The 12253-nt window shown below is 39.4% G+C and overlaps 1 protein-coding gene across 1 annotated transcript; it reads left to right on the top strand.

Moving 5' to 3' along the window:
- The first annotated feature begins 1051 nt into the window (after positions 1-1051).
- LOC124150753 (sulfotransferase 1B1-like) lies at positions 1052-8289 on the top strand. The gene is made up of 6 exons (XM_046522784.2): positions 1052-1273; positions 5192-5390; positions 6176-6496; positions 6947-7050; positions 7375-7537; positions 7787-8289. The coding sequence occupies exons 1-6, from the start codon at positions 1238-1240 to the stop codon at positions 7906-7908; spliced, it is 945 nt and encodes a 314-aa protein (XP_046378740.2). The 5' UTR covers positions 1052-1237; the 3' UTR covers positions 7909-8289.
- Positions 8290-12253: the final 3964 nt, after the last annotated feature.

Here is a 12253-nt window from a genome sequence, read left to right as displayed (position 1 = left end):
TCTTATCCTAACGTAGTACTCCAACTTCTAAATGCCTCTCAAAGAAGGATTAAAATCCTAAATATATCCTATCTACGTGGTATAGGTACTCACAACCTCTAATAATAAACTGTTACGTTTGGTATCCCCAGCAATACTCATATGGTCATTGGGCAAATGTAAAAATCACAAACCCTAACGAGATTCTGTCTACATGGTCACACCCGGTGATTGTGAAGATCTCAAATTCTATCAACAGTCAGACAGCATGGTTGTTCATATTCATTTACAACATCCTCTTATAATTAGTATAAAAGTGTCCCACACAAAACCTTCTTTTATTTATTCTTTCAAAATACAAAACAGAAAGTGGGATGTGGGGAAATGGGACATATTCCTACGTAAAATAATGAGACATTAGTAGTGGTGACGGCTATATCATAATTGTACTGTCTAAAGCATAAATTTGGCGAACGAAAAACGTTATATTTGCAATCAAATGGAATGACTCGTGTGGGCAAATGAATATGTTCGCAAATCCACAAACAATCATTTTATTAATGGCGAACATTTACCAACCCGCGACAATCGTGTCAACACGGGGGTTCCCCTAGCAATAAACTCGCATCTAAATTCACTACTGTTCTACTGGCTAGACGGGACCCTAGTGGAATGGTTCATGCCATAAAAGTCTAACAACCGAACACTAATTAAGACGGGCCGACCTTGTATTTACGGTCTGGTGAACACAGCTCAATGGCCGCTCATTAACTCAAATTTCACATCTCACTGTTTTGTTTTATCTCACTATTCATTTGATAATTTTGTCAACTTCAACTGGAACCCGGTCCCGTGTTACACGCGTGGCACACGCGTGTGCAACGGGTTGCACACGCGCTGCACACCCGTTGCACACCCGTGTGCAACGGGTGCTCACCCCGTGTGCAACCCGTTGAGCACCCGTGTCACATGCGTGTTACACGCGTTCTCAACGCGTGTTAGGGGAATGAACTTTTAGGCAGTAGTGTATGCCCAAAGACGGGCATTGCTTACATTCCTATGCATACGTATATTTACAACATGCGCCTGCAGTTGTGTTTTAACAAACACCCAGTAGTGCATTTCTTTTCTCATTCGCACTTGGACATTGGACTGAAGATGAAATGTGCCTAAAATAGTTTTTGATAAACTCCGGGCGGTTATCGTGTAGTCAAGACAGAGTCAGGGCTGTGTCGTGCATCACAGTACATACATCAACATGGATGAAGCGAACAGCGAACTCGGGGTAGTGACTGTAAGTTAATACAATGAAACACTTTCGTCTCACTATAATGTTGCTGAAAAGGATCTTATTGACCTGACGCAAGTAGACATGAATGCCGTCTCTAGCCTAAAGGTACATGGCATAAAGGCCCGGTAATCTTAAGTGGCAAGGTGGAGACGCTTCTGTCAAGATGGATTTATGAATGTTTGGTTACTCTCATTTTATAGCATGTTTGTCACCATTGAAGTTTATTTGAAAGTTAGACTCACGTTGTTACAGAGACGAAACGTACAGATCATGGGAATGAAATAATAATGCTAATTTATTACAGGATTAAGATGTACTTCAAAATCATGTTTATGAAGCTATTTGCTGCATCTTACTGTTGCTGATAATTAACTGCCATTATTTAACCCTTCATGTGGTGATCCTATGTCGTTTATTCTTCCCCGCCCTGAAGGTTTTTAAAAGAGCTAAAAATGTTTAGGGGAAATATAAATCTCATTTCGTTAAAGTTAACCGGTCTATATTTTGTAAGAATAAACTATTGCGCATTGAGCGATTATCTCCTTTAGCTATAAGGCGTAGTTTAGGGCTTTATCACGCACTAACCTTACAATGCTGTACATCGTATCTTATTCAACCTGTATCACTGAGAGTGAGTGATTATCTCCCTTACCCGAACAGCTCTATTGCGCACTACCTTTGCAGTGTATCGTATGTTATTAAGGCCTGTCACGCGCACTCAATCTTTCAACTTCACATTGCTGTTGCAACATATTGTTCAACACGATTAAATACCAGGCTTTTATAAAGTATGACTTTATTCAATAAACAACACATGTAAAACAACGAGTTTGATATGAGAAATTTGTAATTAGTTGTCTTCATAATCATATGTATGACCCTTGCTGGGCATAGTTGAGCACAATATTGTTATGAATGCATGAAGTGATGCAGGTCTCAGATGTTTACCACTTCAGTGAAACCCACGAGCACGGGTATGGTGCTGACAAACCTAGAAACATAATCGGGGCGAACCAGGATTCGAACCCACAATCATAGGTTTCTGACGTGCCCAAGGGACGCAACTCTGCACAGCGAATCGCGGCGCCTTAGACGACTGGGCCACCCGTGTCCCCGTACACAAATGTATAAGAAACTATCATACAACAAAGATGTTTTAGATGAGATATATATTGCGGAACATTCCATGAAGAAACAGTGGCATTATTACACTATCACAAACTACAAAATACATGCACAATAAACGACAAGTTAAAAACACAGGTACATTCAACTTACAAAGGAGGTACATTAGAACAATTTTATTTCAAAACAAGTGTAATAATTTTAGTTTTGTGATTACGTAAACGAAGTTTTGAGAAAAGTGACCTATCACCTTTGTTTTTAGACAATGTAAGTCTCAATATTTATAGATGACTTGACCAAACTGTGTGTTCTTAACTTGGGAACCCCTCTTAACTTGCTGCCAGATCAATGGGATCATTTGAACTGAAGTTAATTTACAGTGGATTCATTACACCTTTTTTTGTTTACTATTTAAAAAGTTTGTTTTATTAAACCCAAACAACATTTTGACCAGGAATATTGATATTTGCTGCAAAAGCATGTTTAAGAATGACATTTGTTGTGTTATCTATATAGGACCTGTGATCAATTAATATTTTTATGGGTACTAATAGTGGGTATATATCAAGTACTGCCTGACATGCCCAGTTTTCTTGCCTGGGTTTCCTTTTGCTGACCATTTAAAGACACTGTTTCTTTTATTGTGCATTCCAAAGATACATTAATAACAACCAATTTGTGCTTTACACTAATTCTCTCCTCCCATAGCTTACACGTCTTTCCTCTGCACAGAACATTATATTGCGGGGAACAATCTCTACTTGTTTACTCAAGGACTAATTTTACGCACATCCATGTAAAACATCCACGTTAATAGAATTGAAGTAAAATGATCAGTAATTTGTCAGCGAATTTGCATCAAGGATGTAGTATTTTAAACCAAGTGCTGTTGAGGCAAGTTTTATGGCTCAGTCACAGGTGCTCAAATTATAGACTGATCCGAATGGACAAGCGTTCTGACTTCTATTTGGTTCTATGCAGGAATGTTTATGTTACATCGTGGTGACCCGTGAAGATTCGAGTTAGAATTGGTCTCCAGCAATCCATGCGTGTGGTAAGGGGCGACTAACGGGATCGGCGTGGTCAGGCTTACTGACTTGGTTGATGCTTGTCATAGCGTTTCCCAATTGCGTAGATCGATGTCCATGATACAAGTCACTTGATCGTCTGTTTTAGAATCGATTATTTACATACCCCTGGAATATTGCTGAGTGCGGCGTTAACCAACAAACAACATCATGGTTCGACCCGTCACAGTCTTGTGTGGTAAAATACATGTGTAAAAATAAAGTTGGTTGGATTGTTGTTACAAGCCGCACTCAGTAACATTCCATCTAGATGACGGCGGTCTGTAAATAATCTTGTCTGGACCAGACAATCCAGTTATTTATATGAGCATCGATCCACGCACTTGGGGCCAATGACATGCTTCAAGCCAAGTCAGCAAGCCTGACCACCCGATCCCGTTAGTCGCCTCGAACGACAAGCATAGTCACCTTTTACGGCAAGCATGGGTTGCTGAATACCTATTAGAGAGTACCAGTCACTTTCAAGCTTCTCTCCCATACAGCTTCAAAGAAACGTTCACCGTGTGCATACCATACTTATTGATGAAATAAGTATGGTAGGTGATCAAGTGTGTACAGTGATAAATCGCAGATTGATTGGCTTTACTGGTGTTAAACATGTGTTTGGTGGCTCAAATGTCATTTTTGTTTAAGGTTTCTTGTAAATACTCCCTGTTCTTAATAGCTTTGTTTTGATTATTCAATCTAGTGGCAACTGTCCCAAGAAATATGCCTAATTGCTCAACAGGGCATGTGTTGGTTTCGACCGCTGATATTCATTTTACTAACTTAAATCACGACTTTGCTCATTTGCTAGAATTCTAGTCAGCTTTGCACATTTTTCCACACAGACAATGGTTTTAGAATCTGTAATTAAACATGTCAAAAGAACACAGTGCAGTATATTCAAGCTTCAACTTCTCCCGTTTAATTTGTCATGCATTACATTTTAATTCCTAACCTCGGTAACAGGATCATTATGCATTTTTCTGGGTCATCGCATATGGCAGGGAACTTTGATGCTCTGCATCTATGGTTTCTTGTCATTGCTACGACGGTATAAAGTAACAGAGTGGAGATGCCTCTGACTACATGGATCTATGAATGCTTGACAAATTAATAATTTGCTTCCCAGTACATTTTATCTAAAAACAAGTGACTTTAAAAACAATAATCCTTACTTTAATGTTTACATTGGTATTGCTTTTGACACCTTTTTTATAATGTTTGAAGATTCCTAATATTGAACTTGCATATGAGCTAGCATATAAACTGGCACCCGTGTCCTAGCTATCTGGTAATAGATCAAACTTTTTCAGTGGACAACACATTGTTACTGTCATAACCATATAATTTTATATTTCCTAGTTTTTGTTTTAAAGTTGTCTTGCTTTTCTTTTTCGGACATGATTTTATTCATCAAGAAGTGCTTTGACTTTCCCTTCATGATTGAGGTAACTCTAGGCGTGAGGCTTTCATTTTTCAAGTTGTCTTGGATTGTGCACATCGAGAATGATGTCATAAAATCGAAGTGTGCTTATTTGAGGGTAGTAACTGCATTTGTTAAATTAAACCCGAGTCATGATACATGTTTCTGGTGAAGTGGCCTATTGGTATAAAATGTACCTCTCTTTTCCTTAATGTTGACTTATCATTGATCACTGCTCATAATGGAAACATTTTGTAATCTTAACAAATATATATTAACCATCCTACAACTGTTTCTTAGATCGATGGAACTACGTTTGACTCGGATTCCAGTGGACAGGACATCGTTACAGTAACAGATCGAAGTGGCCACACCTTAAAGTTTCAACTATTCCAAGGAGTACATTATATACCTTTGTATAATGTCGCTACACTTCAACAAATCAAAGGTTTCAAAATGAGGCCAGATGACATTTACTTCAGCGGATATCCTCGAACAGGTAAATTCTAAACGTCATCACCAGAAAATAACCTCTGAAACCAGGTGTTCATCGGAAGAGCACTGGTAGCGACCACCATTCATTCCATAACAAGTAGGAGTTTGACTCTTGCCTAATGCTGCATCCAGCAGTTCATCCTGCAATACGACGGCGGCAGGTAAACAATAACCAGACTTTCTTGTGATCTCTGTCATCTTGGGATAGGAAAGCATCGCACATACATGTAGCGGTAATGACCAACGTGTCATATTTTGTAAATTCATCTGAGTTCTACACATGAAATTTTTGGAATGACTTGACCAGAACATTGATAGTATTTATCTTGATTAGAAACCTTATCTGTAAGTAAAATGTGTCTTTCCATGAAAGTTAGACAATATGAACATACTCTTAAGTAAATAGGGATACTCCATCTACAGATATCTTGCTGCATATCTATCCACTCTCAATAAACACGTCAGCACATACCACACTACGTCCGAATCAGTTAATTTATCTTAAAGAGCTTAATCACTTAGGCAATAAACCAACTGTGTTTTAAGTTTTGAGGTTTCAAACGTAGAAGCGATACCTGTAGCTTTAATTCGAAACCGAACGGAAAAAGTTTTACGCATAAGATATATTTAAACGTATATGAACCAACATCAATTTGATATTGTCCGACGGGTGGATATGTGAAATAAGTTCTTCGAAATCAGGAGTCTACAATTACATGACATAAGTAACATTCAATCATTCATCCACGAATTTTAACAGGATTTGACATGTTATTCTTCTTTCTGAAGGGACAAACTGGACATTCGAAATGACAAGCATGCTTCTTAATGGTAAAGCTGAAACCATCCAAAGAGCCAAGGATCTCATGGAGTTATCTCAGCCTGACAAACTAGCCCAGCTGCTATCACCACGCATCGTCAACTCTCATATGAAGCTGTGCGACTCTCCAGATGATGTGGCAGCTCTTAAGTGCAAAGTAATCTACACCTTGCGAGACCCAAAGGATGTTATCGTCTCTCTGTACAATCTCCTTTATGACAGGCCCTGGTCCTATGGTAGATATCAGGGGTCACTTGAGGATTATCTTCACCTCTTCTTGGACGGAACAGGTCTGAAACTTTCTCCACCCTTCAAACTGTAGCTAGTTAAAAAATTAATTCATTAATCATGAAAGATGTGTGTTAGTACCAGTTTTCCCTGTTCATAGCAAACAATATAAATTTCGTATGTGTTGACAACACAACTCCACATCCAGATTTAGTGATTTAGGTTCTTTGTTGGAAAAAATGTTTGAAGCCTTATTTTGGTGTCCCCACCCTGATATTGTTAGAAGATTGCTAAATGCGGCTTAAACATTAATGCATACACGCGAGAAACAGTTTTAGTTGTGACAACAAAAACACATATATTAATTGAATTTTTTTGTTATGACAAATATTCCAAGGCAACATTATATACGTAGCAAATACCAACACTCAATTATCTCACTCTTATTATCTTAGTTGTTGTTGCTATTTCCATAACCTTGTGTTTAGAAAGGGTTTTGGGTTATGTTTCAGTGGAAGTTAATGGCATATTTGAACACTGGAGAGACGCCGAGAAATATTTTAGTCAGCATCCCGAAATTCCAGTTCACTTGCAAAGTTATGAAGACGCCATCAAGGTTCGGGGCTTCGTTTCAAAAATGATCCGAGCACTGCGATTGTCGTAACTTCCATACTTTAACAATGCGCTAAGATTGCTGTGTGAAATATGACTGGGAATGAAATTATATACATTTTCATTTGTTCCATGCTATTGTATTTTCCATACATACATGTAAGGAATACCATTTTACTGTTGCCCTCAGTAGCGAACTAGTAACTTGACTACCAACATATGAAGCACAGGATACAAAAAGGACATATATGGAGATGCTTGAAAGCTGACAGACATTTGCACATTTGTGAATCTATGTATATGTATGGTTTATTCTTTGTTTTCTTAGGATCCTGTACGTGCTGTTCAAACTCTGTCCGACTTCCTTGGGCTTCCTAGAGATGACGATCTGTGCCGAGCCATTGCAGAGAAGTGCAACTTTTCCGGAATGAAAATCGACAAGGAGCCTTTCACAATAAAAATAGATGGTGAAAACTGTTTGTACAGAAAAGGTAATTTCGTTAACAGTTGCTGCCCTAACCAAACTAAGTTTTCCTGGGTGATTGATTTCAATCCCTTCAACACTCATTTGCTGAACGTAATCATTCACAAAAGGATATTTTAAATAAGAACTGAATGAAGAAGGTCCTTCAAGGTATAATGACTGCATGCGTGTTCGTATGTCCCCCTTGTATCAAACGACTACTTATCAGAATGTATGTAACTATACTGAAGAACATAACCGACATTGTGTTTCTCAGGAATCGTTGGTGACTGGAAGAACTGGTTCAACGACCAGATGTTGGAGGACTACTACAGAGTCTACGAAGAAAAGATGGCGGGGTCCAGATTCTATGATACTTATGCCAGGAGTAAATACTAGCATGTCCACACGTAAATGTTTCTGTTGGAATGGTCATTATCCACACTAATCAGAGACGCATTAAGCACTAAGCCTAACCTGCATCACTGCTCTAAATGGAGACATAATTCAGAGTGTTATGTCTTTTTGAACTTATTTCATAATGTAAACAATGTGTCGTCAGATTCAATTATAGACAGACTGAACTGATAAAGCTATTGTATTAACCCTACATGTCACAATCATTTTATTACCTAGAGTTAATTATACAGAATGTTTGTTATAATATTTCAGTAACAAATGGAAATCTAAAGTCCAAACAGTTTGCCTTTACATATCCATACATCATTTGCTTGGATAAATGAACTGACTTATTTGTAATAATAAATTCATTTTAAGGTCCTTAAAAGTCTTACTGTCTTTTTAAAAGATGTGGCAGTTGATAACCAGTGCACGTGGATATCATTATCAACGAAGGGGGTCAACGAATAATAGTTTGAACAATCGCTAGAGGCACTTTTGTTTGTGAATTCGTTCTCCATTTGTGTGAGTGATATTGACTGTATACATCTAGTGAGGACATGTTGGCGCCTTGTCATTCATGTATGTTCGAACTAAGGTCAAGGTTACATTAATATGGGTCAACAGTCAATTCGATGAGTTTTGTTTGTTTGTTGTTCGGAATCAGCAGGAATCAAGCAAAACAACCTGGAATGAAGTATTCTCAAAATTCGTGCCACATTCGGGAGGGAATTTCAAACTGACCAAGCTTTGTAAGAATTCCGTTCGAATACTTAGAATGCAATTCGAAACCGCCTCAAATGATTCTTGCACATTTCTGGTGTATTAGCTCTCGAATGCAGCTCGAATATTTAGAATGCTGTTGGAATGAAGGCAGAATATTTAGAATGCACTTCGAATGCCATACGAGTGCGGTGCAATTACTGCCTCAATACCACCCGAAGTCTGGTTGGAAGGTGCCTCGATTGCTGTACAAATTCACCTCGAATGCAGTCAGAACGCTCCCGGAAGAAACAGGAGAAGACTCAGAAGGTATCAGACCCGACCATGGCTGGCAGAGGAGAGGAGGAGGCTGTATAGTCCTTACTATACACAGCTCAGAGTAGAAGACCCACAGTCCTTCAACTACCTGCGGATTAAGCCTGCAAAGATGACAGAAAATATATACTTGTCCCATAGTACAGTACAATACATACTGCCAAATAGAAGCGCGGTGTTCATGAGTGAGTGAGTGAGTATGGTTTTACGCCGCTTTTAGCAATATTCCAGCAATATCACGGCGGGGGACACCAGAAATGGGCTTCACATATTGTACCCATGTCGGGAATCGAACCCGGGTCTTCGGCGTGACGAGCGAACGCTTTAACCACTAGGCTACCCGACCGCCCCCTGTGTTCATGAATAATGTACTAAAATATGTGTTGTACATATGTATTACAGGTGACAATCATTGTATATCAAGACGAAAATAATATGGTGCACACGAATAGAAAATCCTGTGTACAGTGAAACCTCGTTTGTAAGGATCCTGTTCGTCTGGACACCCCGATTTGTAGACGATTACTGGTTGGAAAATTGGAAAATAGAAATAATTGAAGCCATTCCAGGAGAGTGAGAGAGTAGTTTCATGTTGGGAATGGCATCAGGTCTGTGGCGTGACGTCCCATTATTTGAACTATGATATATACTTCCATATACTTACCAGATACAGCGGTGTAAACACTATATCTGACCCGACCATCTTGACCCCTGTCCTTGTCAGTAGCAAAAAATGTTGCCACCACGGTGCCTGGTTTGATGTCCTCGGACAAGGATTGGACAGGGAACTGACCAGTGTTGTTGTCCAGGGAGGGTGAATTCCAAATCGGTGCATACTCGTTCCGCGGAAGAACCTGCAAGTACTGAAGGACGTCAGTCAATGGACACTGCCTGTTGAAGTCACCACACGTAACATATTCTTAAAAAAGACCCCACTGGCGCCTGTCTGAACGCGTAACAACAGTAGGCATTGCCTTTTTATATGAATATATGCTGAAAACCTGACGAGAATCAATGTCCTTAATGTATACCTTGTGAACATAATTTTACAGCGAATGTATTTGTTACGATTCCAATGGATTCTCATCGCAAGTCAGCAAATGTATAGCCTCCTTTTACCCAGGTAAGCAACAAATAATTTCAGGTATTTGAACGGTCATCTGTCCCCTCACTTAACCCTTATTGTGACCTGTATGCCACGAACATGACTTTTCAAGCTGCAATTTGTCACTGTTCAGTCGTTTCTTTTCTTTTAACTCTATACAACACATTCGCATCTGCATAAAAACCGAGTTGCTTTGATTAGTGTGCCAAGTATCCGCTGTCCGTGGGTTCGAATCCCAAATCGACCCCAGTATGATCCCTTGTTATTCTGCACCATATCTGATTTAATGGTTTTCCACGCCACATGCTAACAAATATGATGAAATTTGTAAATATATAACATCAACGCCAGAGAATAACCGGCCTTGGTTATCCCCGATCACAGAATCCGCTGGGCGTAAAAAGCAAAACAGCGTTAGAATGTATATTCGGGTTCATTATCAAAATGTGTAGCCCATTTGGTCCTCTTGAGTGAGTGAGTGAGTTTGGTTTTACGCCGCTGTTAGCAATATTCCAGCAATATCACAGAAATGGGCTTCACACATTGTACCCTTGTTTGGAATGGGAATCGAACCCTGGTCTTCGGCGTGACGAGCTAACGCTTTAACCACTAGGCTACCCGACCGCCGCTTGGTCCTCTTGAATAAACAAAAGTCAAAACTGACTAAACAACATCAGGCAACACTCGACATTGCTGTAACATGAACCCCTCAGCATGGATTGTCTCAAAATAGCACTGAATCTTAGTCTTGTCACTGCTATAAGCGTTCTGTCGTTAGTTAAAATAAAATAAAGTACTCAAATATATGAAAGTTGTTTGAAAACTTGAATATTTGTCTTCTCTTAATTGTTGGAATAATTTCAGCGCAAATTTGACACGCGAAGGCTGTAGCCATAGCAGCACGTTTTCGGAACTGAGTCTTGACCATAGCACAGTAAAGGCGGCTTACAAGGTCCTGGGTGAAAAGAAGACTTGATATTGGCTATAGTCTCTTTTGCCTCTGGTAGATGATATCACGCTTAACGAATATATTGGAACGACCAAAAACAAAGAGTAGAGGAAATGCATGCGCTAAATTCAACACGTCATAATCAAAGAAAAATAAACGCATTAAAATGACAGAACCGTTGCATTTATGACATAAATAACACTGTAATTCACACTAATTTCAATGCAATTGCCACACAGCAACTCGCTAGAAAACTCGCCGTGACCACCAGTATGACGTTTGCCGTCCTCATAGCCTCGTTCTGAGAGTTGTCTGACACGGCCAGATTGAGGAAGAAGGTGGGGTCATCATGGCTTAACGTTTCGGTAGTTGATGGTAACCATTGTCACTTCGTTGTCACTGGTGCGGAACAGATTATCTGTGTCCCCTTCCTAATTGCGGGGTTATCTCCCCATTACCCTGTGCAACGTACATTCATGTGCGACGTTGTTGACAATATCCGGATACCGCCAATGTTGAGGTGCAGACAGTGTTGTTATGCGATAACATTACAGTCGAATGTCGATCTGTTATCAGGTCCTTGAGAACTGGCGACAACGAAAGTTAGAAAGAAAGTTGACAGTTGACACACAACATTCAGCTGACATTTATTAACACATATCCCATGAACTATATAATACTCATCGCAAATATATAAAAATAACAAATATAAGCGACACAAAAATCCATCCATGATCATGAGAAACATCTACTAAAAGCAGAGTCCATTGAACAATTTCTACCATGTCATACGCATGTGTTCAAGAATCACCCGTCACAAACACACGCAGGCCACTTCTTCACCTGACAAGATACGAGTACAAATACACGGTACAAGGAAATACGGGAATTACACCGTACGTCATTTTGGTCACTGATGCGTAAATAGGTAATTCCGCAACACATAATAGCGGTTCTCGTTCATGGATCCATGTATACTCATTGTACATCACATTGCCCTCCGAGTAGTGTATTTCTTTTCTCATTTGTCCTTGGACATTGGACTGAAGGTGAAATGTGCCTAAAATAGTTTTTGATACACTTCGGGCTCCAACGAAGATGTATAATTCAAATGTCGATGTTGCGCTATTGATAGTCACTTCGTATTCATTATTTTGTTCATATTTTGTTTTTGTGTCACAATTCTTTGAAGCAAACATTCAATACTTTACGAATGCCCGCTTGCATCTGGAAGGACCAACTCACCTGATAGA

The sequence above is a fragment of the Haliotis rufescens genome, unplaced genomic scaffold, assembly GCF_023055435.1.
Source record: "Haliotis rufescens isolate VD_foot unplaced genomic scaffold, xgHalRufe1.0.p SCAF_6, whole genome shotgun sequence".
NCBI classification, from domain to species: Eukaryota; Metazoa; Mollusca; class Gastropoda; order Lepetellida; family Haliotidae; genus Haliotis; species Haliotis rufescens.
Note: the sequence above shows the minus strand (reverse complement) of the source record. Positions and strands in the feature narration are given on the sequence as shown.

Coding starts and splice junctions, on each gene's coding strand:
- LOC124150753 (XM_046522784.2), top strand. CDS start 1,238: ATGGATGAAGCGAACAGCGAACTCGGGGTAGTGACT. Junction 6,497..6,946: donor CCTCTTCTTGGACGGAACAG/GTCTGAAACTTT, acceptor GTTATGTTTCAG/TGGAAGTTAATGGCATATTT. Junction 7,538..7,786: donor AAACTGTTTGTACAGAAAAG/GTAATTTCGTTA, acceptor TGTGTTTCTCAG/GAATCGTTGGTGACTGGAAG.